We start from the raw sequence: 21,785 nt of genomic DNA, 5'->3' as shown, positions 1-21,785 counted from the left end.
GTCGTGCCTCTTCTGTGGAAAGTCTCACGCCAGCCAAGATTGTTTCAAGGCAAAGAATATGTCTTTGCAAGAGAAGAAGGATCGGATCAAGATGAAGAAGTGTTGTTTTGTTTGTCTCCGAGGTGGTCACATGGCTAAAAGTTGTAAAAGTTTTGTGAAGTGTCCAATCTGTGAAAACAAGCATCCAGTTATATTGTGTCCGTCCTTGCCATCAAATAAGAAACCAGAGACTGAAGTTGTGGTCCAGAGAACTGATCCAAGTGTGGCGATGGCCATTCACATGTGTTCTGGTGAAGTTTTGCTCCAAACTCTTCTGGTCAGATTAAGAAGTGAGAATGGAAAAGTGTCTCGAGTGGTTCGATTAGTGTTTGATACTGGTGCTCAGCGATCACCAGTATCAAATATTGTCCGAAGCTCGACGGCAAGCCAACTCAAGTACCCATCAGTTGGTCAGGAGTGGGTGCGGAAATCTTTGTTCGGAGGTGCGGTTACGAATGGGAGGATCCATTACAAATACAAATTACGCCTAGAAAGTTTAGACGGATCCGTCAAGCGCATCATGGAAGTTTTAGAGGAACCGGAAATCTGTGGGGAATTATCTCGAGTGCCAAGGGGACCGTGGCTCAAGGAGCTAGCGGGCAAGTCAATCTTCCTCTCAGATTTTACTTCAGAATGCCCGGACATTGAAATTTTAATTGGAAGTGACTACTACGGCAGTGTCATTAAAGGAAAAGTAGTTCAGTTAGCATGTGGGCTAATTGCATGTGAAACTTTGTTTGGGTGGACTTTGTCAGGGTGCATTCCTCGCCAAACGGAGAATTGTGCAATGCTCGTGACATCGTTGCTGGCTAGTGACTGGAATCCATCGGAATTGTGGAATTTGGAATCGCTTGGGATTCAAGACCCGGTGGAGAGCCTGTCAAAGGAAGAAAGGGATTCGGAGGCCAAGCAACATTTCTTGAAAACTGTTACGAGATCTGAGGACGGGAGGTACAGTGTGTCGCTTCCATGGACCAGCGGACAAGATCAGATTCCGAATAACCGATCCATCGCTCAGAAGAGATTAGAAACAATGAGTAGCAGACTCGTGTCATCTGGAAATTTCAAGATTTATGATGACATTATCAAAAGTTGGGAGCAGGAAGGAATTATTGAAGTTGTTCCACAAGCTGAGTTGGAACTACCTGCTCATTATTTACCACATCGGGCAGTCATCAAAGAAGAGAGCAAGACCACACCCGTACGCCCAGTCTTTGATGCATCTTGCAAAGGCAAGAATTCTCCATCGCTGAATGACTGCTTGGAGAAAGGCCCAAATTTAATGGAATAGATTCCATCCATTTTAATGAGATTTAGAGAAGAAAGAATTGGAGTAGTCGCGGACATTAAGAAGGCATTTCTTCAAATTAGTGTGAAGCCGGAGGATCGGAACTTTCTGCGTTTCCTATGGTGGAATGATGAGGGTCGAAATCATGTCGAATTTCGCCACGCACGAGTCGTCTTCGGTGTAAATTGTAGTCTCTTTCTACTCGCCGCTGTAATTGAGAATCATCTTGCTAATGTGAAAAATGAAGATAAAGAAGTAGCAAGAAAGTTTTTGAAGTCCTTGTATGTGGACAACTGTGTGACTTCGGTGACTACTATGAAGGAAGTCGAATTATTCAGATCCCAAGCTACCAGAATTATGGAGGAGGCGAAAATGGAGTTGCGTTTGTGGGAGTGGTCTCAGATAGAAGACCCGAAATCCGGTCATGACGACGGGGAATTCATCACATCCGTATTGGGCCTCAAGTGGGACAGGAGAATGGATTCGCTGGGATTGGACTTCAATTTTGAGTTACCGGAGAAAGTTACGAAAAGAAGTGTCTTGTCATCTTTACACAAGATATACGACCCATTGGGATTTTACTCTCCAGTCCTGCTGAAGCCCAAGTTATTATTGCAAGAGTCGTGGGCAGAGAAAAGTGGATGGGACGACGAGTTAAAATATGAACAGAAGCAGAAATTTACCAGTTGGTGTCGTGACCTGAATTTACTGAAATCAATTTGGATTCCTCGGAATCAAAGTGGAGGTCAAGGTGATTGTGCAACATGGCAATTGCATACTTTTGTGGACGCGAGTAAGACGGCCTACGCTGCAGTTATCTTCCTACGCACGGGAAGGAGAGGTGAAACTACAGATTCTACAGGCCAAGGCTCGAGTGGCTCCGCTTTAGACGATCAACAATTCCTAGATTGGAACTACTTGGATGTACAATAGGTACAAGACTGACTGTGAAAGTGATTCAAGCTTTATCACTTGAAGATATTCCTGTGTTCCGATGGACTGATTCGATGACCGCCTTATCGTGGATTCTTCGACCTAATCAATGGGGTACCTTTGTGGGGAACCGGTCGGCTGAAATCAATAAATTGAGCGAGAAGAGAGAGTGGCGACATGTTCCGGGGAAAGATAACCCTGCAGATTTACCATCCCGTGGCTGCAATGTAAATGAGTACATTGAGAGCAAATGGTGGGAGGGACCCACGTGGTTGCTGCAGCCTAAGGAATTTTGGCCACGAGAAGAAGACGATGTTGACGAAGATGCTGTCAATGCAGAAAAGAAGAAATGTTTCATCGTCACCAGTCTCATTAGTGGAAATGGAGAGAACTCGTGGTACTGTCGACGCTACGATAGTTATGGGGAGAATCTCAGACTTTTTGCATTAGTGACGAGATTCATAAACAATATCAGAAACAAGAAGGATAAGAAGACCGGGCATTTGAGTGCTGAAGAAATCAACCAGGCCGAGTTGAAATTATTCAAGTTAGTTCAGAGTGAAAAGTTTGTGATAGAGAATGGTGTCATCGCTGGATGAAGGGTTGAAGAAGATGATCATGGTTTGTATAGAGTGAAAACCAAACTTCTTCGCCGAGATGACACGCCCTCCTTCAGAATGCAAGTTCTCTTACCAAACTCTCATCCGTTAGTGGACCAGATCATACGGTGGGAGCATCTCCAGAATTGTCACGCAGGTGTGCAAATGCTGATGGGGAAATTACGAGAAAAAATGTGGATTATCCAGGGCAGAAGAGCCATTCGCAAAATTGTCAAAAAGTGTGTGAAATGTCGGCGATTTAGTGCCAAGAGCCCTGCGACGTATCCAGCCCCATTACCAGAAGATAGGATCAAAGACAGCAAGGTTTTTGAAGTCGTTGGTGTGGATTTAGCCGGACCTGTCTTTCTGAGAAATCACACGAAGGCGTGGATTGTGTTGTACACATGTGCAGTGTATAGATGTGTACATTTGGAATTGGTGTCCTCTCTCAGCACCGAAGCTTTTCTGTGGTCGCTGCAGAGATTTGTGGACAGACGAGGAAGACCCGATACCGTGTACAGTGACAACGGTACCAATTTTGTGGGCGCTGTGAATCTCTTCAAAACAATCGACTGGGAGAAAGTGGAGAAAGAAGCCCAAGTGAAACGAATCAATTGGAAATTCAGTCCTCCTACTGGAGCATGGTGGGGAGGATGGTGGGAGCGCCTCATCAGAGTGATGAAGGACCTACTGAAGAGGATGTTAGGAAACGCCCGACTTACGTATGAAGAGATGGCTACACTTTTATGTGATGCGGAAGCTGTCATGAATGCCAGGCCGTTAACCTACATCAGCGAGGACCAAGATGACCTAGTGCCCCGTACGCCATCCATGTTTCTACAGGACATCGTGACTACTGAAACCCCTGAGATGACTTGTCCTGGTGGAGATGAGTTAAGAAAGCGATTGAGGATTCGACAACAATTGAAGATGGAGATACGATCCAGATTTCGCAAGGAGTACCTCAGCCAATTGGTACAGAAAGGAAAGGACCCCAAGTCGCTACCTATCAACGTTGGAGACATCGTGTTGGTGGGAGCAGAAAATAAGAAGCGTCTTAAGTGGCCCATGGCGAAAGTGATTGAATTGTTCCAGGGGAAGGATGGACATGTGCGTGTGGCGAAAGTCAAGACGGCTAATGGAGAATTAATCCGTCCTATACCAAGATTGTTTCCCCTGGAAGTGTCGAGTGTCGTCAAGGACATTCACATCACCGAGAAGATCAAGAAAACGGCTGCGTCAAGAAAAGAAGCTACAAGAGCTGAAGAATTAGCAGTCAAGACTCGATGTGGACGACAAATTAAGAAACCCATGAGATTAGGAATTATGTGAATAGTTATGAGTGTGCATATTTATTTATGAATTTAAGATATTATTATTTGCTATGATTTCATTTTGTTCTTTTGCTCGTTTCTCACAAAAGAGGTGGGAGAAATGTTAGAAATCATAAGATTATTTAGTATATTTAGGCAGACTATGGTAGTCATGAAAATATGAATGATTGGAGGCAGATTCTTTGGTATGTGTGTTGCGTGGTTGAATACGCACTTGCTTTTTAGTATTGGATGTGTGAACATGTTAATTTTTGAGTGTTCAATTAAATAAATAGTTAAAGTCAAAGTTTCCAGTTATCCAGTTCTCTCGTCAATTTAATTTCATCCCTCGACTCCAATCACATTTAGGAGGTGACTTTACAACGGGTAGTTGCATTGAATAGTCCTCACAAAAGTCGTAACTGTTTCAAAATCGGGCAGCAATTAGTTAAGACCTGATGGATATTTTCTAAACAGTTTTCGTCATCGATGGAAAGCTCGAGAATTTGGACGGTGTCGCTAAATTTGTAGCAAAAATGAGTCAGCCTGGAGGCGAAGGTGGACACCGAGAAGGTATCGTCGTCGGGGTCGTCGTCCTCGTCCGTGGCACACATGGCGCTTATCCGTTTCGCAAGTCGGGCGTCTACTGAGAAACATACTGCGAAGAAGGAAAGTGGGTCGAGTTCCTTGTTGAGACATAAACCGAGCCTTGTATTTGGAAGGGAGAGGACGATTTCGTTCCAAAATTGGCAAACTAGTCGGGCAGTTTTCAACGGGGTTCGCTTCAATATTTCCGTCAAGATCTGGAAGTTTGCAAAATGTTTAGTTTAACTATTAGATTAACATAATTTGATTCATTACAAAAATAAATATTTGACTTGTTTACAATCGGATTATTTAGTGCCATTTCATGTGCGGTTCTTTCTTCTGGTTGAGATTCCATTTTTTACGGAGCACCAAGTGTACTGCTTTTCAATGTTCATTCATACAGATTAGTAATTATGAATTCGGACAAAACATCTTTAACTTAATAAATATTGAGTTTCAATTTGAAACTATCAAACATATTTATATTTTGTATTTAAATGTGAATGATTTACGGCTCAATTTTTAATAGAATTTCAACAGCAAATACTTCTGAATTATCTGAATGTCTTACCAGAAATTGAAGTTGGAGAATATTCTGATTTGTGGAATGAATTTATTCTAATTTGTTTTAAATGAAGAGAGCATAAATTTCCACGTTTTGCATTCCTTGCGAGAGCATATGTTTATTTTTTAGTGGTTCTCGGGCCTCAGTTATAACGCAGGACTCGATGACTCATCACCAAAATTATGAAAATAACCATATTTCAAATTCTGCTTTAGGAATTAATTTTAAAATTCTAGACAACTAGTTAATATACACAATTTTTTGTTATCTTGGCATGTCTGCTACATAAATGAGTTGCGATGTGAAATAAGATGTTATCATGAATATTACATATACGCTCAATGTTTTATTTCTGGGAAAAAGACAGTAGGGAACTTTACTGAGAAATTTTACAATTTCGTGAATATTTTTTTCAGGTCCTCATTTTGTGTTCAGATACCCCACAAAACTGTTGGTATCTCGTTGTCCATTGTATTCATCGTTCCATTCTCCACCCGCATAGTAGAAGAAGGTCGGATACCCGCGGATCGGGTGACCCTGAACTTGACACGCTTTCCGCTGTTTCGAGCAATCCACCGAGGCGAAGAAGACCTGGCCGTCCATCTCCTTCGCCGCACCGGCAAATCCTTCCCGAGATTCGATACAGTATCGACACCCTGAACGATAAGATAAGCGTTTAAACGGGTCTAAATGATATTAGGGATATTTGTTACGAAGTAGCATCATCAGCAAAAAAACAAAGTTCGCAAGTTTGCAGAATAATTTGGCCTGGAAAATCAATTAAGAACTTGTATGTCAGTATTTAGTTCGCATTTTTTCGAAATTAGGTTACAATATGAACATGTAAAGTTGTTATGAATACCACCATTGAAATTTTTTGTTATCAATCAATTTTCGAAGAAACAAAGAAGGAATCGGATGAATATTTACTTCGAATTTTAAAAGACTATGCAGACTTCGCTAATTATCTATAATAAGCTGGAAATGTCTGTTGGCAACGGAAGTGAAAGTTATTTTCCGAAACGGAAGTGAAGGTGGAGAAAGTTAAGTTTCGAATGGAAATTTGAGCAACCAACTCAAAATTTGGTCCCGCCCGGCGGGAGACGGGCTTACACGCTAGTTATCTATAAAATAAACTTCATACATAAGTAAGTGTACAAATCCAACAGGCCAATAGTTCGCGTAAATTTTCAAACATGCAATAAATTTTAGAAAGAAATTTCACGAGGATGTGAACTATCTAGAAACTATCAAATTTGGGAACCAAAAAGTTGATAAATTTTGAAAAAATTATCTTGAATAGCCGCAGATATTACATTTCGTAAGTATTAGTCAAATTTAATATATGTAATTTGACTCACGCGGATGATAAAAGAGGACGAAAGTCTTTTGGTCCTTCTTCACATATGCGGCAAAAGTCTTATCGGTGAGCTCTTCTATCTTATCGGCTCCATCGATGCCCTTCCAGAATGCCGCGGTGGATAGGGAACTCGCACCTTTGTTGTCGTTAAGGCCGCACTTTTGCGACGTGGCGATCCCCACGAGGGCAAGAACGATGAGAAACTTCATTTCGAAGTTGAAATAGGGAAAGATTTAGGTTTAGTTAAATTTAATGATAAGTTGCATTTCAATTTATACCTTTTTCCAATAGTGGTTGCTCCGTTCAATTATGGAATTAATTGAATTATATAAGTTGATTAATGTATCGTTTTCCAAGAAATTATAATGACCAGCTTTACCTCGGTTAATATACACTCTCAGAAATCCAGTATTAAAACAATACCAAGTGGTATTCGTATACCGGTATTTATGATACCTATTGATAAGTAATACTGTGTAGAAATAGGTCGGTGTCATATGAATTTTTACCATACTAGAAGCAAATTTGTATTGTCCGGTGTAATTTTTATTCCAAGCGGTAGCAACTTTAATACCGAGAAGTCAATATCTGTCTGACCATACCAGATTTCTAACAGTGCAATGACCACGCTTAAATCGGTTACTAATTATTGGCAAATGTTGCAGAATGGCAGGTGTTATGTTATCAAGATTTATATTTGATACTCAATTGTACCCAGGTTTGCACAGCTTTTAAAGACTTCACGCATATAAATAGATTAATGAGATCGTTATTACCTTAGGGAGTGTCCATAAATCACGTGATCGATCAAAAGGGGGGGAGGGGTCTGAAATTTGTCACCAATTATCACCAAGGGGGGGGGGGGTAATGGTCGGCAGTCACGTGACATGCCACGAAAACTTTTTCTTTTAATTTCTGAGGTCAGTAAATGTGAAGAGAGTAACAATAAAGTCTCTTCGCATACTATCACGCGCCTTAAATAAATTTAATAATATGTATTTACTGAATAGTGAACCTCTTTTATCTAAAATTCGTTATGCGGCGTATTTTTAAATTTTTACTTGACAATCTTGGGTCTGGTTTGAATATATGTACCACTCTTCCAAATTTCAGTAAACATTAATAGAACTCTCATTATTCTTTCAGAAATAAAGTGTATGCAGTTGTCCTTAAGATGTCATGAATGTCAAATTACTTTGTATACTTACTCATTAGTATTAAATAATTCTTTGGATAATTTTAAAATTTAATTTAACTGGATTTAAAAAAAACACAGGAATATTATTATTGGATTAATTTGTGATATGGGTTGTCATGTCGGAAATAGGTCAGATTAGCGAAAAAACTTTTTGCGAAAAAAATCCGCCACAAAAAATCACACTTGGCGAAAAATAGGTTTCATGCGTTTTACAGTAAGTTAGGTTTAATGTGTAACCTGTCACGTGACCACGGGGGGGGGGGGTAATGGATTTATCACCATTGGTCACCAAGGGGGGGGAGGGGGTCAAAATTGTCCAAAAATCGATCACGTGATTTATGGACGCTCCCTTAATGGGGAGTTTTATTACTAATAAATTATTTTGATTATTACACGTTAATTGGGACATTAACATTGAATTTTGCGTGTGCTGAACATCTGCACCCGATGCCGTTCGGATGACAAGGCGTTGCTAAATATGTTAAATTATTTATGCATTTGTTGTAATAATCAGTTTTTTAAATTTTGTCATTTTGTACATTTGCATGCACCACTTGGGTTTGTTTTTTACAAAAATTTGAACATATTCCAATTTTCATGTGATGAGATTAAAATAATTTTAAAATATTATTAATGTATTTAGCTGTACTTGTTATAATCCTAATCCTACAATGGTAACCAAGGCGGTTAAGTCATATAGACTTAATATTGACACCGACGGTGTTGATTTGACAAATTTTTGTTTTGTGTGTAGTAACACCTATTTACAATTACATTTTTAATTAATTAGTTTGACCATTCTAAAATATCCAGGAGGATAATAATGCTAAGCAATTTCTTGCCGTGGTGCATGATTGTAAAGTAATTATTGTAACTTTATTTCACAGTATATTACACAGTAAATTACTTATTTAAGTATGTGTGGCACTAAATTTTAAAAATAATTTTACCTTCTTGAAAGGTAAATGCAGTCTTAATTCTATATTAGGGAACATCCATATGTTACGTGTAAAAAACGCCGATGGTTAGACCAGCCATGCACCTCTTGCCTTAAGGGAGACGACCAGAACCCATCTACCACATTTTTTATGACGAAATATATGGACCTTCCCTTGCATCATTATAAAATACCGTAAATACTCTATTTATAGCCGGGGCTAAAATCCAAAACTGGGGGTCGCGGACCCGGCTACAATTAGAGACCGGCTATAATTAGAGACCCGGCTAAATTTTGTTCCGCCCAAAATTTTTGATGTTAAAAAATTACGTATAATTCATGTTGACTCAATTTGAGTTTTCTAATTTAGAGAGATATGCCATCAGTAACCCATTCACCTTATATATACATCTTTAAACGAGGTTTAGCAGTTTTTTTAAATTTTCTGTCATGATTATATCCACTACTAACTTGAAACTAGCAGGTAAAAATTAGTAGTTCAACTTATTCGTTGATAAGCATAATGTGCAACATTTTTCTTGAATGGGCTATGAACGTGGACACAGCGGACAAGACAAGCCAAAATTAGTGACCCGGCCATAATTGGGGACCCGGCTATAATTAGGGACCCGGCTAAAATTTTGAAATCTTGGTCTCTAGACCCGGCTATATTTGGAGACCGGCTATAATTAGAATAGGGCTATAAATAGAGGTTTTACGGTATCTTAAATAAATACATAAAATGATCATTTATGCCTCTTCCGCTCAATCAAGGCAATTACAACGATGGAGAACACACCCCATCCAAGCGCGCTCAGAAATCCTCTCACCACGTGGAAATTGTCCAGGCCCCACCCGCGCGAATTAATCGAGCGGAGCGCCTCCGCCGGAAACGTGGTGGGGAGTAAGTTACAGAAAAATTGGCGATAAAACCATGGCGCCCAGTCGAGTGGGATCAGGCTTCCTGAATTCAAATTAAATATTTAATTTATTACATTTTCAAACAAAAATTTGGATTAAAAAAAAGAACCAACCTGACGAGTATGCCTGAATTATATTGATGAAAATCACGATGATAATGACTTCTAGCTCCCTGCTTCGCACCGAAGAAACCATGCACCCTGACATAAAAAAATCAGAATTTAGATATTATGGCGAGGAAAGTGCAGTAGGAAACTACACTCTTAAAATATAATGCTACCTTTTTAACTCTGTATAATGTAATGCACTCTAAATAAATTATATACCAAGCAATTCAGAGCAACTTTAAATTTATAAAGAGTAAAGTTTACTCTGGACTTAGCATAGTTTACTTAATTTAGAATTCACACTGCAGCTAGGTAAGGTCCATAAATTGTGTCACGTGAGAGGGGGAAGGGGGGGGGTCCAAAGCTCAAATGATATTGTACCTTTGTAACACATGTTAAAGGGGGGAGGGGGTCTAGAAAATCGCGATTTTTGCGTGACATAATTTATGGATCTCCCCTTACTATTCAGAAGGGTAACATAATTTTAAGTTATTTCTACAAATTTTTTCTACAAGCATGCATAATTTCTTGCATGATTTCAACAAATGCAAGAAATATGCAAGGGCCATCTATTGGACAATCTGTACAATTAATTTGGAGTAGTCAATACAAATCGTGAACCGCTAAGTGGCGCCTATTTCTTGCATTTTCGCTATAAAATCCAACACTCTTTAGGGGTCATACATAAATTATAAATACATAAATTAAGAACTGAGTGGGGAGGGAGGGGGTCAAAGGCTGCAATGATAACGTGAGGGAGGGAGGGGGTCCAGAAAATCGGTATTTTTACGTTCCATAATTTATCTACGGCCCCTGAAAGAATATTTTTCGAAATTTAACCTAGCTATTTTCAAACCTATATAAACTCCGGCCATGGACGAAATGAAAATCAGGCTGAGCGCCGTTATCCATGACCCTTTAACTTGCATGTCGAACATGAAGAACAACATGACGACAATAATGCTAATCTGGATTACGGTTTTTACTGAATCCGTCACCATGCTGGCGACAATGCGGTGTTGGAGGGACGCTCCGGCCGCGTAGTCGCGATCCTCGAGGCCCTCCGCTCTGTCACAACTCCACAGGAACCCGGTCGTTTGAGCCATTATGAACATGGCGCTGGAAAAGTAGAATAAAATCGGTGTGTTAAATCTTAACTTTTTAGAATTGAGTGTAAATCTTCGCATATTAACTTGCAAAGTTTTGCAAAATTTGTGAGATTTCGCAAAGCTTTCATTGTAAAACGATAACATTTTTTTCGCAAATTTATCTAGTAAATGTGCATAGTACAGGGTGGTTTAAAAGTCAGGTTACAGTGGAAAATTTTTCAATGGGAAAAACTCGTAAATTTCCATTAGTTACGGAGTTGGGATTAAGATTTTTATTAATTTTTATCAAAACTCTTGGAACACTGATGACAAAATTCTTAAAATATTGAATTTCAGAGGCAAAATTTCGGTAACTAATGGAGATTTATGAATTTTTCCCATTGAAAAATTTTCCATTGTAACCTGACATTTAAACCACACTGTTGACCGTATTTCGCACGATTATTTCGCAACTTAATCCTCACCATGACAAGCTAGGGAAGCTACAGAAATCAACGGAAACAACATCGAAATATGTGTTTTTAAAAGTTGATTTCCGAAGTAATTTTTGGCCAATTCGATCACAACAGATTTTTTTAAATTCGCAAGTTTGCTGAAAGAGTTGCGATGAGAAATATCTATGACGTTGTCGCGCATACGCTCATTATTTTTAAATTTTTAGCACTTATTTTTTTACGTACATCATTATAACTCCGGGTTGTGAAAATGCTATGAAACTGTGAACCCCAAGGCCTCCATAGACTGCGTTGTACTGTACAATTTAATTTTGATTTTTAGGTTCTTGATTAAAAATACTTTTAGAAAAATATTAATTTTTGAAATAAAAAATTTACTTGAAGCGGGGGTCGAACTGTGGCAGGGTTTAAGGAGCAGGCAGTAGCAATTCTGGTAATAAAGTCGATATATTTGGATACGACGTTGTGCTTTATCCAAAATGAAAAGATTGAGTCTGGAAAATAAATTACATATTTAATGGCAAAACTTATTCAATTTCGAAATAAATTAAATCAAGTTTCAACATTTTTTTTATCCGCATCTTTGCAAAAATAAAGATGCGTGCCAAAAAATTACTTGTTTCGTCCAACGCGACCGAAATCATGGCGCCGTCGATGGTCTCGTTATCTGCAAAATTTTTATGTACGATTCGATCTTTCATGTATTGCTCAAAATTCTTTGGGAAAGATAGCAGGGCGATAGCCTTTCCGGCCTGGATGCTCTCATAGCCGTCCTGATAAGAGTTCGTGACAGCCTAAAAAAATTCAAATTGAAATTTTCAAAACTTTTCGTAATCACAAATTGTGTGAAATTCTTAACTACGGTGGACATTATTTGGCTGGTCAGCTCGTTTGCATATTTTGACGCATATCACGAAAATACCTTAGGGCGAAAATGGGCATACTTTCAAGCGAGTTATGTCAAAAAATCGAACCAAAAATGGGGAATCACGTGACACTTATCTTTCCGTTGAATGGCCCCTTCGAATATAAATATTGTTCATACGCCCGCCCTGGCTTTCTCCACGTGGAAAAAAAGGGAGAGAGAATTGATTAAAAAATTAAACTTTGCCGTCAATAAGTTTCTTCAAAGGGGGCATTCAACGGAAAGAAGAGTGTCATGCGACTGCAAATTTTGGCTTGATTTTTTGACATAACTCGCTAGAAAATCTGGATGTAGCTTGAGAAAAGGTTCCGTTGTTTGTGAGATTTATGCAAATAAAGTGACCCATAACAATCATTCCACACTTATGTACCCAGTCGAATTCCCCGTTTCCAAAGGTTTCCAAGAAATTACAAATCCCCACGTTTTCCAGACATTGGGAAGAATTCATCTTTTGAGCGCAATATCTAAAAAGTTGTGACTTATTGGATAAATTGATATCATTGGTGACCAAGGAGACCGGCATGGTTACAGGGACGCGACCAAAAATATTTTGAAATACGATAAGGATCAAGAGCGGGAGGCAAAGTTCGCCAGAAATTAATCTGAAATTGAAAACAAACCAATTACAGTGTGTAACCTTAAGTTTCTTCATTACCATATTTTTATAACCACGTTTTATTATTATTTAGAAATCTAGCATAGTCAGGCAGGTATTGATTTCTCTGAATTAAAGTTGCTACCGCTTGGTATTAAAATAACACCGATGAGAAAAAATACTACCAATATGGTAAAATTTTAATACCGAGCTATTACTTCATACACCGTATTACTTATAAATACCATTTTGGTATAGTCATAAATTAATAACGCTTGGTATTATTTTAATACCGGATTTTTAAGAGTGTTTTTGTAGCCTCACCTCCAATCGCGTTTCCGCCTCCGCCACGCCTTCATAACGAGCGCGTGGATGATAGAGCCATGGTTCGTCTCAACGTTCATGGGCGATAAGACGACGTTATCTTGCAGGGTGATGGACAATCGGCGGAACGACTTGGCCTTCACGACCCCTTCGTCTGGGAAGATCCACTCGGGTAGTTTGCTCGAATTTCGGGTAATATCGGGTTGCGGCGTGCTCAAAAACGGGACGTCTTTCTCATCCAGGCGACACAGTTGGAGGGCAACTTCTTCCAGGGAAGGGCAGTTGTAGAGGGTGAGCAGGGTGGAGGGCGCGTCCTCGGCGAGAAGTTGGCCGCCACGCATGAAACCGACCTGGGGGTAAAGTGAGATTGTTTTAGGGTTAACGGATTGAATGTATGTCATTTTTGTGCTGGTTTTAAGCAAATATTTCCTTCTTAAGGTTATATATAGTGTGTATTACTGAAATTATTGTTTCACAATGACTCATTTAATTCGAATTTGAAAAGATTTTTTACTTGTAATTTTTTTTTCTAAAAAATTACTAAAAACGGAAGAACATTTTTTTCTTAATTGTAGCATGCAATTTTATGAAATTTCCAATAACTCATCGATTAAATTTATCAACTTTTAAAATCCATGACGAATTAGATGCATATCCAAATATTGTTAACTTAAGGTGCTCACCTTATCACATCGATTACACTCTTCGATGTAATGCGTTGAAATGACAATCGTGGTGCCTCGCGTTCTTGAAATTTCGACAAGATGCTCCCAAATCCTATCAGAAAGGAGTAACACAATTTTGTCATGATTACATATTTTATTTCTTACCGGGTCATTATGTGTAAATACATACCTTTGTCGTAATAAGGGATCTAGCCCTACGGTAGGTTCGCTAAATTTATAGTAACAACATTTGTTAGCGGTTTAAGGTTCCCATGGATGACGCGTTGGCGCGTAATCTCACTCTGCCCCTATCCAATATATTCAAATGCAATTTCTAAAATGGCATCAACTTCATGAGTGTTGAGATAAATGGGACTTTTGATATTTTAATGTAAAGCTAATTTTTGGTACTACAAAACCTTGGTGTTTTGAAAAATTAGAAAATTCATTTTTAAAGAAATTTAGTGTGCAAAAATAGTAAATGAATTTTCTAATTTTTCAAAACACCAAGGTTTTGTAGTACCAAAAATTAGCTTTACATTAAAATATCAAAAGTTGCATTTATCTCAAAACTCATGGAGTTAATTCAATTTTAGATATTGCATTGAATACATTGGATAGGGGCAGAGTGAGATTACGCGCCAACGCGTCATCCATGGGAACCTTAAGAGACCGACGCCCATGTACTTTCGGCTATTTAAATAATAATTTATTTTGATATATTTTTTACTCGAGGATGAGGAGAGCGGGATTGTGGATCATGACCACGGCCACGGACACCCTCCGCTTTTGACCCCCACTGGAATTGATGAAACATTGCCGTAATTTTACAATAATAGTAAAATTTGAAGAAAATATGTCGTTTATTTTATGCAGATATTATCCATTGTCGAAGTTTTATTACCTAAGTTTAAAAGCTATGTCTTAACTGTTACTCATTCTTGTAATGAAAAGTTGGTCTCCAAAATTGCACAAACATAAATTTTGAACAAAGTTAAGCAGTCAAAGGGAACCAACTTATGTAAAAGTAGTTTTAAAATAAAAATAAGACACTCATGAAGTATCTACATATTTACTTGCCTTAAATTCTGAATGAGAGACGTAATCGGGGGCAAGTCGAGAAATGTAGAGAGAAATTTAATCTTCGATTCAATAGCATCATGCGACATGCCGTAAATCATTCCAAAATGGTGGAGAGCTTCATGAATGGTGTAAACGTGTAGGAGGGAGATTTCCTGGGGGTAAGTTGAAACAGAAAATTTTAATTTAATTAATGTCCGTTCGCATAGAGTACAACTTTTACAGAAATTTAGAATTCTCAGAAACTTCAGTCTCAAATTCCCCCGTCAGCGCAATTAAAATACTTCTGAATATAATCAATGCAAGTTGACAGGGGAATTTGAGAATGGTATATTTGAGACAAGTATATTTACATATTATCAACCAACCCGTGATGAGATTTTTCGCAAATTTGCATATTAATCTCTTTACCTGAGGCATGTATCCGCACAAGTGACCCAGGTGACCTTTCCTTTGTTGTCCAAACACGATAAGGTCACCATTATCGAGTTTGCGAAGGCCAACGATACAGGAGAGTAGGGTGGTCTTCCTGAAGCGTGAAACATTTTAAGATTTAGAGCCTCTAATTTTTTTCAGGTTTCCGAATTTTTTTAGTAAAGAATTTCATCTCACCCACAACCACTCGCTCCGAGAAGACCATAACTGCAAAAATACCAAAATCATCGTATAAGAAAATTGACACTTGAAACGAGTTCTCGAATAATCTTAAGTTTTTTTGTAAATGATTATGTATGCAGGCTTTAAAATTTAAACACATTTTTTTTCAAATTTTTTTTAATTCTGTGAAAAACAGCACGATGTTGAAAATAATTTTTGAATTAAAAAAAATATTTGAATTTGCTAATGATGCATGCATAATTTAGCTGCAATACAGATGCCTGTCTTTTTTTTACCCCATCCGATAAAAACTTACATCTCTTCCCTGGCTACCGTCATGTTGAGATTATTCAGCACAAACTTTCCCACGGCATACGCTTTCGTACCGTTTCGTACTGTCAGCGCCATTTTTGAAAGTGCTGAATCCCTACCAAATTATGTCAACTAATTAATCCAGATCTCTATATATGTCTTGTCAGGTAAAATATGTGGCACATATTGCGAAATTTATGTATTTATTGCAGATTGCATGCAATCGACCCAACGTGTAAATCAATACTGTTGGATTAAAAGTAAAATGCAGGTGTACGAAGGTACTGCAATTATGTAAGCTGCAGAGGCTGCGGAAGCTTGGGGACAATATCCCCGTACAAATTTAGATATTTATATTCCTGCAATAATATTGTACACATTGAATTCCAATCCTACAATGATATTATATATCCCAAATGTTGGGCAGACCGGGTTCATGAGTACGAGTATAAAGCATCAGCTATTCCAGTGGCCGCGGAAGTCGTGGGGACATTAGCATTGTAGGATGGGGGAGGGAGAGGTTAATATCTATAGCACGGGCAGAGGATGTACATCGTATACATAACTGTGGGAACCTCTGTCCTAAGTCTTCCGCGGCCACTGGGCTGTGGAACCATGGGGCCAATAATATGGTAAGATATGTACATACATACATATGAAGTTGAGCTGAGGTTTGGTTTATTAACATTGGAAGAATATCCCGTATGAAAATTTCAACGGCGTTCCTTCAGGGAAATTGTGTATATTAATTAGTGTGCATGTATCTATGTACATATGTATGCAATGCCATCCGCGCATAAACTTGTAGGTAGCATAGTTGGTTTTGCAGAATATACCCGACAGAAATCTCGTGCAGAATTATGCTTGTTATGCGGAAATACGTACTAATGACGACCAATTATGTATACATATGTACCTTTATGTACATATGCAAAATTCTGCAGAATCCTACACTGTTAGTAGGCAGGTAAATAATTGATTTCTCGGTATTAAAGTTACAACCGCTTGGTATTAAAATTGTGCGGGTCCGCAAAAATTTGCCACCGATACATAAATTTGTATGACCTTACTACCGAGCTATTACTACATACATCGTATTATACTTATTAATACTACTCTGGTAAATAGAGTCATATTTAAATATATGAACGGAACTTAAGAGTGAACACACACATAATTTGTATACGTGTACGAAAATCTATTTCTGTGCGGACATTGCACCGAGGTCCCCAGGCTTCCGCAGCCAGTTCTGATGTAAGTCATCAAACAGGGAAAAGTCTTCGTAAGCAAGCTGAACATGTACGTACGAATAAATAATATGTAGTTATTTATCGACACACTCACCTTTGCCTAATTGCGACCAAGAACTTGCCTGACTGGAAACTCACTCACTTACTTACATAATTCCAACTGCTTTATGTAAGGTTATGGTTACATAGTTCCATACGCGATAAAAGAAACTTCACCTCCAGGAATAAGTAATTTGTCGAGGTGAACGTGAAGATTATATATCATTATGTATACAGAACGAAGTGAAATTCATCATGAAATCATGTACTTAAGTATATATTGCCAGTTGCATATTTATTTATGTACATACAGACATACAAGTTGGGTGAGGTTCAGTGCCCGCGGAAGTGTGGGGACAATGTCCCCACGGTTATTCGATCTTCCCATCATCTACTCATGTTATATAAACCCATCCTTCTAACTTCCAACAATATTAATGTCCTCACAGCTCCCGCAAGCACTGGTGAGATTAAATAAATTGAAATACATCGAAAGTTATATTTATTTACTTAACTGAATAGAATTCCCAATTATATAAATATGTAGGTAAATGTGGTATGTTACATATTTTGTTTATTTGTATATACATACATGTGTCGTTACATTACGTAAAAATAAACATGGGTTGGCAATTAAATAAAATTGCATACATACTCTGTTAAAAATTCGCACAAGATCAACCCAGTATTCATGTAGTAACACATGAGCATCATGCAACAAATCAGAGTCGACTTAAACTTGTCCTTAATCAAGATTTCTTTGTAATTAAGTTATGTATGTACAATTTTTGTAACCTGCGTTACGTATTAATGATTTGTGAGAAAATTTGTGTATCGTCTAGTCGGAAGAGTAATTAAAGCTGGACATTGAACGTACATATCGAGGGATCTCCTTGAAAAAGGTGCAGTATTGTGTCTGCATTTTATATAGTTCGTAGTTATATAATAAGTAAGAAAAGTGTGAGATACATACATACACAGTTGTGATAATTAATCAGACTTGTACATAGAATAGAGTAACCTTGTGTACTGTATATTCAGAAAAATTGGAACCTGCTGATTTTTCCGACACTGTGAACTGTTGCATAAGTCGGTTATTTTTATATGTAGGTCTGGCTCGACGTGAATATTTAATTGAAGAAAAATTCGAATGGAAATCCCAGCTTGTTATTAAGCACATATTTACGGTACCTGCCAATATACCTATAGGACATAAATACAATGCGAGAAAGCTTACGATTACAAATTATGTATGTATGTATGTATGTATGTAAGCAGGTACCTAAAACTCGTACAACAGGTCAAATTTAATTAGATATGTCTCAAACTTTGGATGAGAATCTGTCTGCAACTTTGGTTTTTGTGATGAATGGGAAAGATTTACATACGTTTATACAGAGATTCGCATGTCTATCTGAAAACGAATTTGTCGTTGAATAACCCCGGAACGGTATGTCGCAGCGAGTCAAAATTTTGAAAAGACGAGCATGTTATCCTCAGATGGGTGTGTGCAAAAATCCAACTCTCCAACTTCAAAACTGCCTCCCCCACAGCCCCCAGAAGTTGAGACAGTCATAAAAGGTCTTTCCAAACTTAAATGCTCATACACCAAAATAATTAAACATCTTGAAAGTGAAGGGAATACATTTTCGAAATCTAGAATCAATAAGGTATTGAAAAATATAGGTAAAAAGTGAGAAAATTTGAGTAAAGGGCAACCACCACCCCTAGAAGAAAGCAAAGAAAAGTGTTAATTCCGACCGTACTTAGAAAAATTGACCTTGTGACCTCAAAAGACAATCCACCGACCCAAAAGTAAATTTCCCGTAAGGTTGGGGTGTCTAAGTCTTGAGTGAAAAGAGAAATTAAGATTTTGAAGAAACGACTTCATCGGAAAACTCGTCAGCTGACCGAAAAACAGGAAAAAAATCGCGTCCGTGTTTGCAAAAAAATTTATTCAAATTTTCTGTTAAGGAATAAGAGTGAGTTTTTGGTGACATTTGACGAAGCACTATTTTCTCTATAAGTTACTAATTGGGTTCAAAGAGCTTACTATACGATAAATGCCGAAAACAATTCACGCAAGTTGGTGCTTTCCCGTGAGGAGAACTTTTGTAAACAGTTTATTGTCGTGGGTGCAATGTCGGGTCGTGGTGTCCTCCCACTTATAAAAGTCCCCCAAAAAGTGAAGAAATCTTCGAAGTATTATGTGGACCGTGTATTGAAACCACTTTTAGAATACCATTTTCTCAAACTGTACGGCAAAAAAATAAATTAGGTGATTTTTCATCATGACGGAGCGTCTTCTCAGACCGCAAAGTTGATCCAAGATTATGCAAATGACCTTGAAGCTATACTGGAGATAAAAATCATTTCGAATAGTGAAATACCTGTACAATCCCCCGATGTAAGTCAAATGGACTTCTTTGGGTTCAGATACTTGAAAAGAAAAAAAATTTCTGAGGAGAACGATTTTTTAGACAGAGTTTGGAAAGAGTTGAAATGACTGTTTCAACTTCTGGGGGCTGTGTGGGGAGGCAATTTTGGAAGTAGAGAGTTGAATTTTTGCACACACCCATCTGAGGATAACATGCTCCACTGTTCAAAATTTTGACCCGCTGCGACAAACCGTTCCGGGGTTATTCAACGAAAAATTCGTTATCAAATAGACATGCGAATCTCTGTACTTACGTATGCACATTATACACCGGTTGTATGCACATAATTGATCTCCAAATACGTAAACCATTGCGTCGTGCATGACTTAATAATCGTCTCAAATCTGGAGCTGGACTCGAACTACATACCTAAATATTTAGCATACTGTATCTCGGTTGTCCATAAAAGTGTCGAAAATTAATTCCGGTGATTTTTGCATATCTGGACCAATTTGTGGGTGCTATATAGAAACTTGAGGCCTTACTTTTTACTATGGAGTTATATCACAAAGGATAAGAAATAAGTTAAACTTATGTATTTGTTCTCCAGAAAGGTGTCGTCCGTAAATTATTTAAGTAACGCGAGAGGGGGATGAGGAGTGAGGGGTCTAAGGCTCCAGTGATATCGTGTCTATGTTGCACATTTTTTTAAAGGGGGGAGGGGAGGGAGGTCTAGAAAATCGCGACTCTTTCGTTACGTAATTCATGGAATGACTAAAGAGAGGTTATTGTTTAAGCAAAATTAAAAATTTTTGTTATCTGTATAGGCATAAGATTTTTTTTCCTTGAAACTGGTGTATTCTTTAATTAAGAACGACATCACGTTTGTTTGGAACGGGAGGTTTTGTCTTATTTTTCTTCGAGAACAAAAAAACCTCCGTACTAAAGAACGTCCGGGAATGAATGGGAATGGTCTGAAAATGTGGTCATAAAATCACAATGAGTTATCGGAATTTTAAACTTTTTGCATATGTATAATACCAAATACGTACCTACATAATTTAGTTAATAGCTAAGGCCGCCACACCCCCGTTGGCGACTAGTTCGATTTTCTTGCGAAGATTTTTCATTAAATTTTTTCCCGAAGTTTTTGCCACTTCCGAGGTGATTTTCTTCCATCGTCCTTTGAATTTTCGAAAGGTGTCAGGCACATCTTGAAGCCGGGAGTATACTGACTTAGAACGTGCCCAGAATTTTTCGATTGGACGGAGTTGGGGTACATTAGGTGGGTTGATATCTTTTGGTACGAAATCAATATTTTTCTTTCTGAGGTACTCGGTCACTTTCTTTGCATAGTGACAAGTGGCGAGGTCAGGCCAAAACAAAACTTTATCATTTTTGTGAAACCTATTAATAAATGCTTCCAATCCAGCCTTGACGCAATTTTTCAGATAAATATCTTGATTGATATTCCCTTCGAGAACTACCGGGTCTGATACATGTCCGTGACTGGAGATGCATTGCCAAATGCAATATTTCTTTGGAAATTTGTCTTTTTTTCGTACTTTTTCTTCATAAGCCACTTCAGAGGGATCCGAGCTATGAAAAAAATGACGCCCTGGAAGATTTGAAGGGTCAACCGGAACATACGTTTCGTCATCCAGGATCACTACTTTTCCACGCATTTTCTTCAACAATTTTTGACAGCAATCCTTGATCCGACTTTCTTGTACGGGCTTGTAATTTGGTGCAGGTTTTTTGGTCCTTGCTTTGATTCCTAATTTATGGACCTTAATTTCCCCCAGGTAGCTTTTGGAAATTTTGACTTTCCTGGCAGCTACAGCTACTGACGTTGATGGCTTGGTTTTGAAAATTTTTTCAATTCTATTTTTCACTCGAGTGGTCGCTAGCTTCGCCGGACGACCAGCTGGCTTCTTGAATTGCACATTTTCGGAATCCTTGAACTTTTTTATGTAGGAATACACATTTGAACTTGGAATTCCTTCCTGCTTAAAAAAGTTCCAGGTCACCTTGGAGTCTCGGTTGGCTGTCGTGTTGTAGAACTCCATCACTCGTTTTGCTAACAGCTCCCTTTCAAACAAGCTTCTTCTACCCTTATCCATTTTTGAAATTTAAGAGTGATATACCAAATTGACCCTAATGAAGTGGGCTTTCAGAAATTTAAATTATTATAGTTCGCGGGTTTAT

At 38.2% G+C, this 21,785-nt stretch overlaps 4 protein-coding genes across 4 annotated transcripts; 2 read left to right on the top strand and 2 right to left on the bottom strand.

Moving 5' to 3' along the window:
- The first annotated feature begins 58 nt into the window (after positions 1-58).
- Positions 59-1,330, top strand: LOC110860742. The gene has a single exon (XM_022109839.1). The coding sequence runs from the start codon at positions 59-61 to the stop codon at positions 1,328-1,330; it is 1,272 nt and encodes a 423-aa protein (XP_021965531.1).
- A 1,721-nt stretch (positions 1,331-3,051) lies between these two features.
- LOC110860741 lies at positions 3,052-4,191 on the top strand. The gene has a single exon (XM_022109838.1). The coding sequence runs from the start codon at positions 3,052-3,054 to the stop codon at positions 4,189-4,191; it is 1,140 nt and encodes a 379-aa protein (XP_021965530.1).
- A 1,479-nt stretch (positions 4,192-5,670) lies between these two features.
- Positions 5,671-6,894, bottom strand: LOC110860740 (thioredoxin domain-containing protein 5). The gene is made up of 2 exons (XM_022109837.2): positions 6,687-6,894; positions 5,671-5,981 (listed from the first exon to the last, which is right to left on the bottom strand). Exons 1-2 carry the CDS (start codon positions 6,892-6,894, stop codon positions 5,746-5,748), a joined length of 444 nt encoding a protein of 147 aa, XP_021965529.1. The 3' UTR covers positions 5,671-5,745.
- Positions 6,895-8,737: 1,843 nt separating this feature from the next.
- Positions 8,738-16,142, bottom strand: LOC110860739 (ABC transporter G family member 23). Its single transcript, XM_022109836.2, has 15 exons — positions 15,915-16,142; positions 15,614-15,643; positions 15,413-15,530; positions 15,002-15,156; positions 14,652-14,720; positions 14,112-14,150; positions 13,940-14,033; positions 13,257-13,606; positions 12,708-12,939; positions 12,029-12,206; positions 11,791-11,906; positions 11,638-11,708; positions 10,705-10,967; positions 9,855-9,941; positions 8,738-9,784 (listed from the first exon to the last, which is right to left on the bottom strand). The coding sequence occupies exons 1-15, from the start codon at positions 16,004-16,006 to the stop codon at positions 9,567-9,569; spliced, it is 2,112 nt and encodes a 703-aa protein (XP_021965528.2). The 5' UTR covers positions 16,007-16,142; the 3' UTR covers positions 8,738-9,566.
- Positions 16,143-21,785: the final 5,643 nt, after the last annotated feature.

The sequence above is a fragment of the Folsomia candida genome, unplaced genomic scaffold (assembly GCF_002217175.1).
Source record: "Folsomia candida strain VU population unplaced genomic scaffold, ASM221717v1 Fcan01_Sc034, whole genome shotgun sequence".
Classification (NCBI taxonomy): Eukaryota; Metazoa; Arthropoda; class Collembola; order Entomobryomorpha; family Isotomidae; genus Folsomia; species Folsomia candida.
The sequence above is the reverse complement of the archived record's forward strand: the minus strand, read 5'-3'. Positions and strand labels throughout refer to the sequence as shown.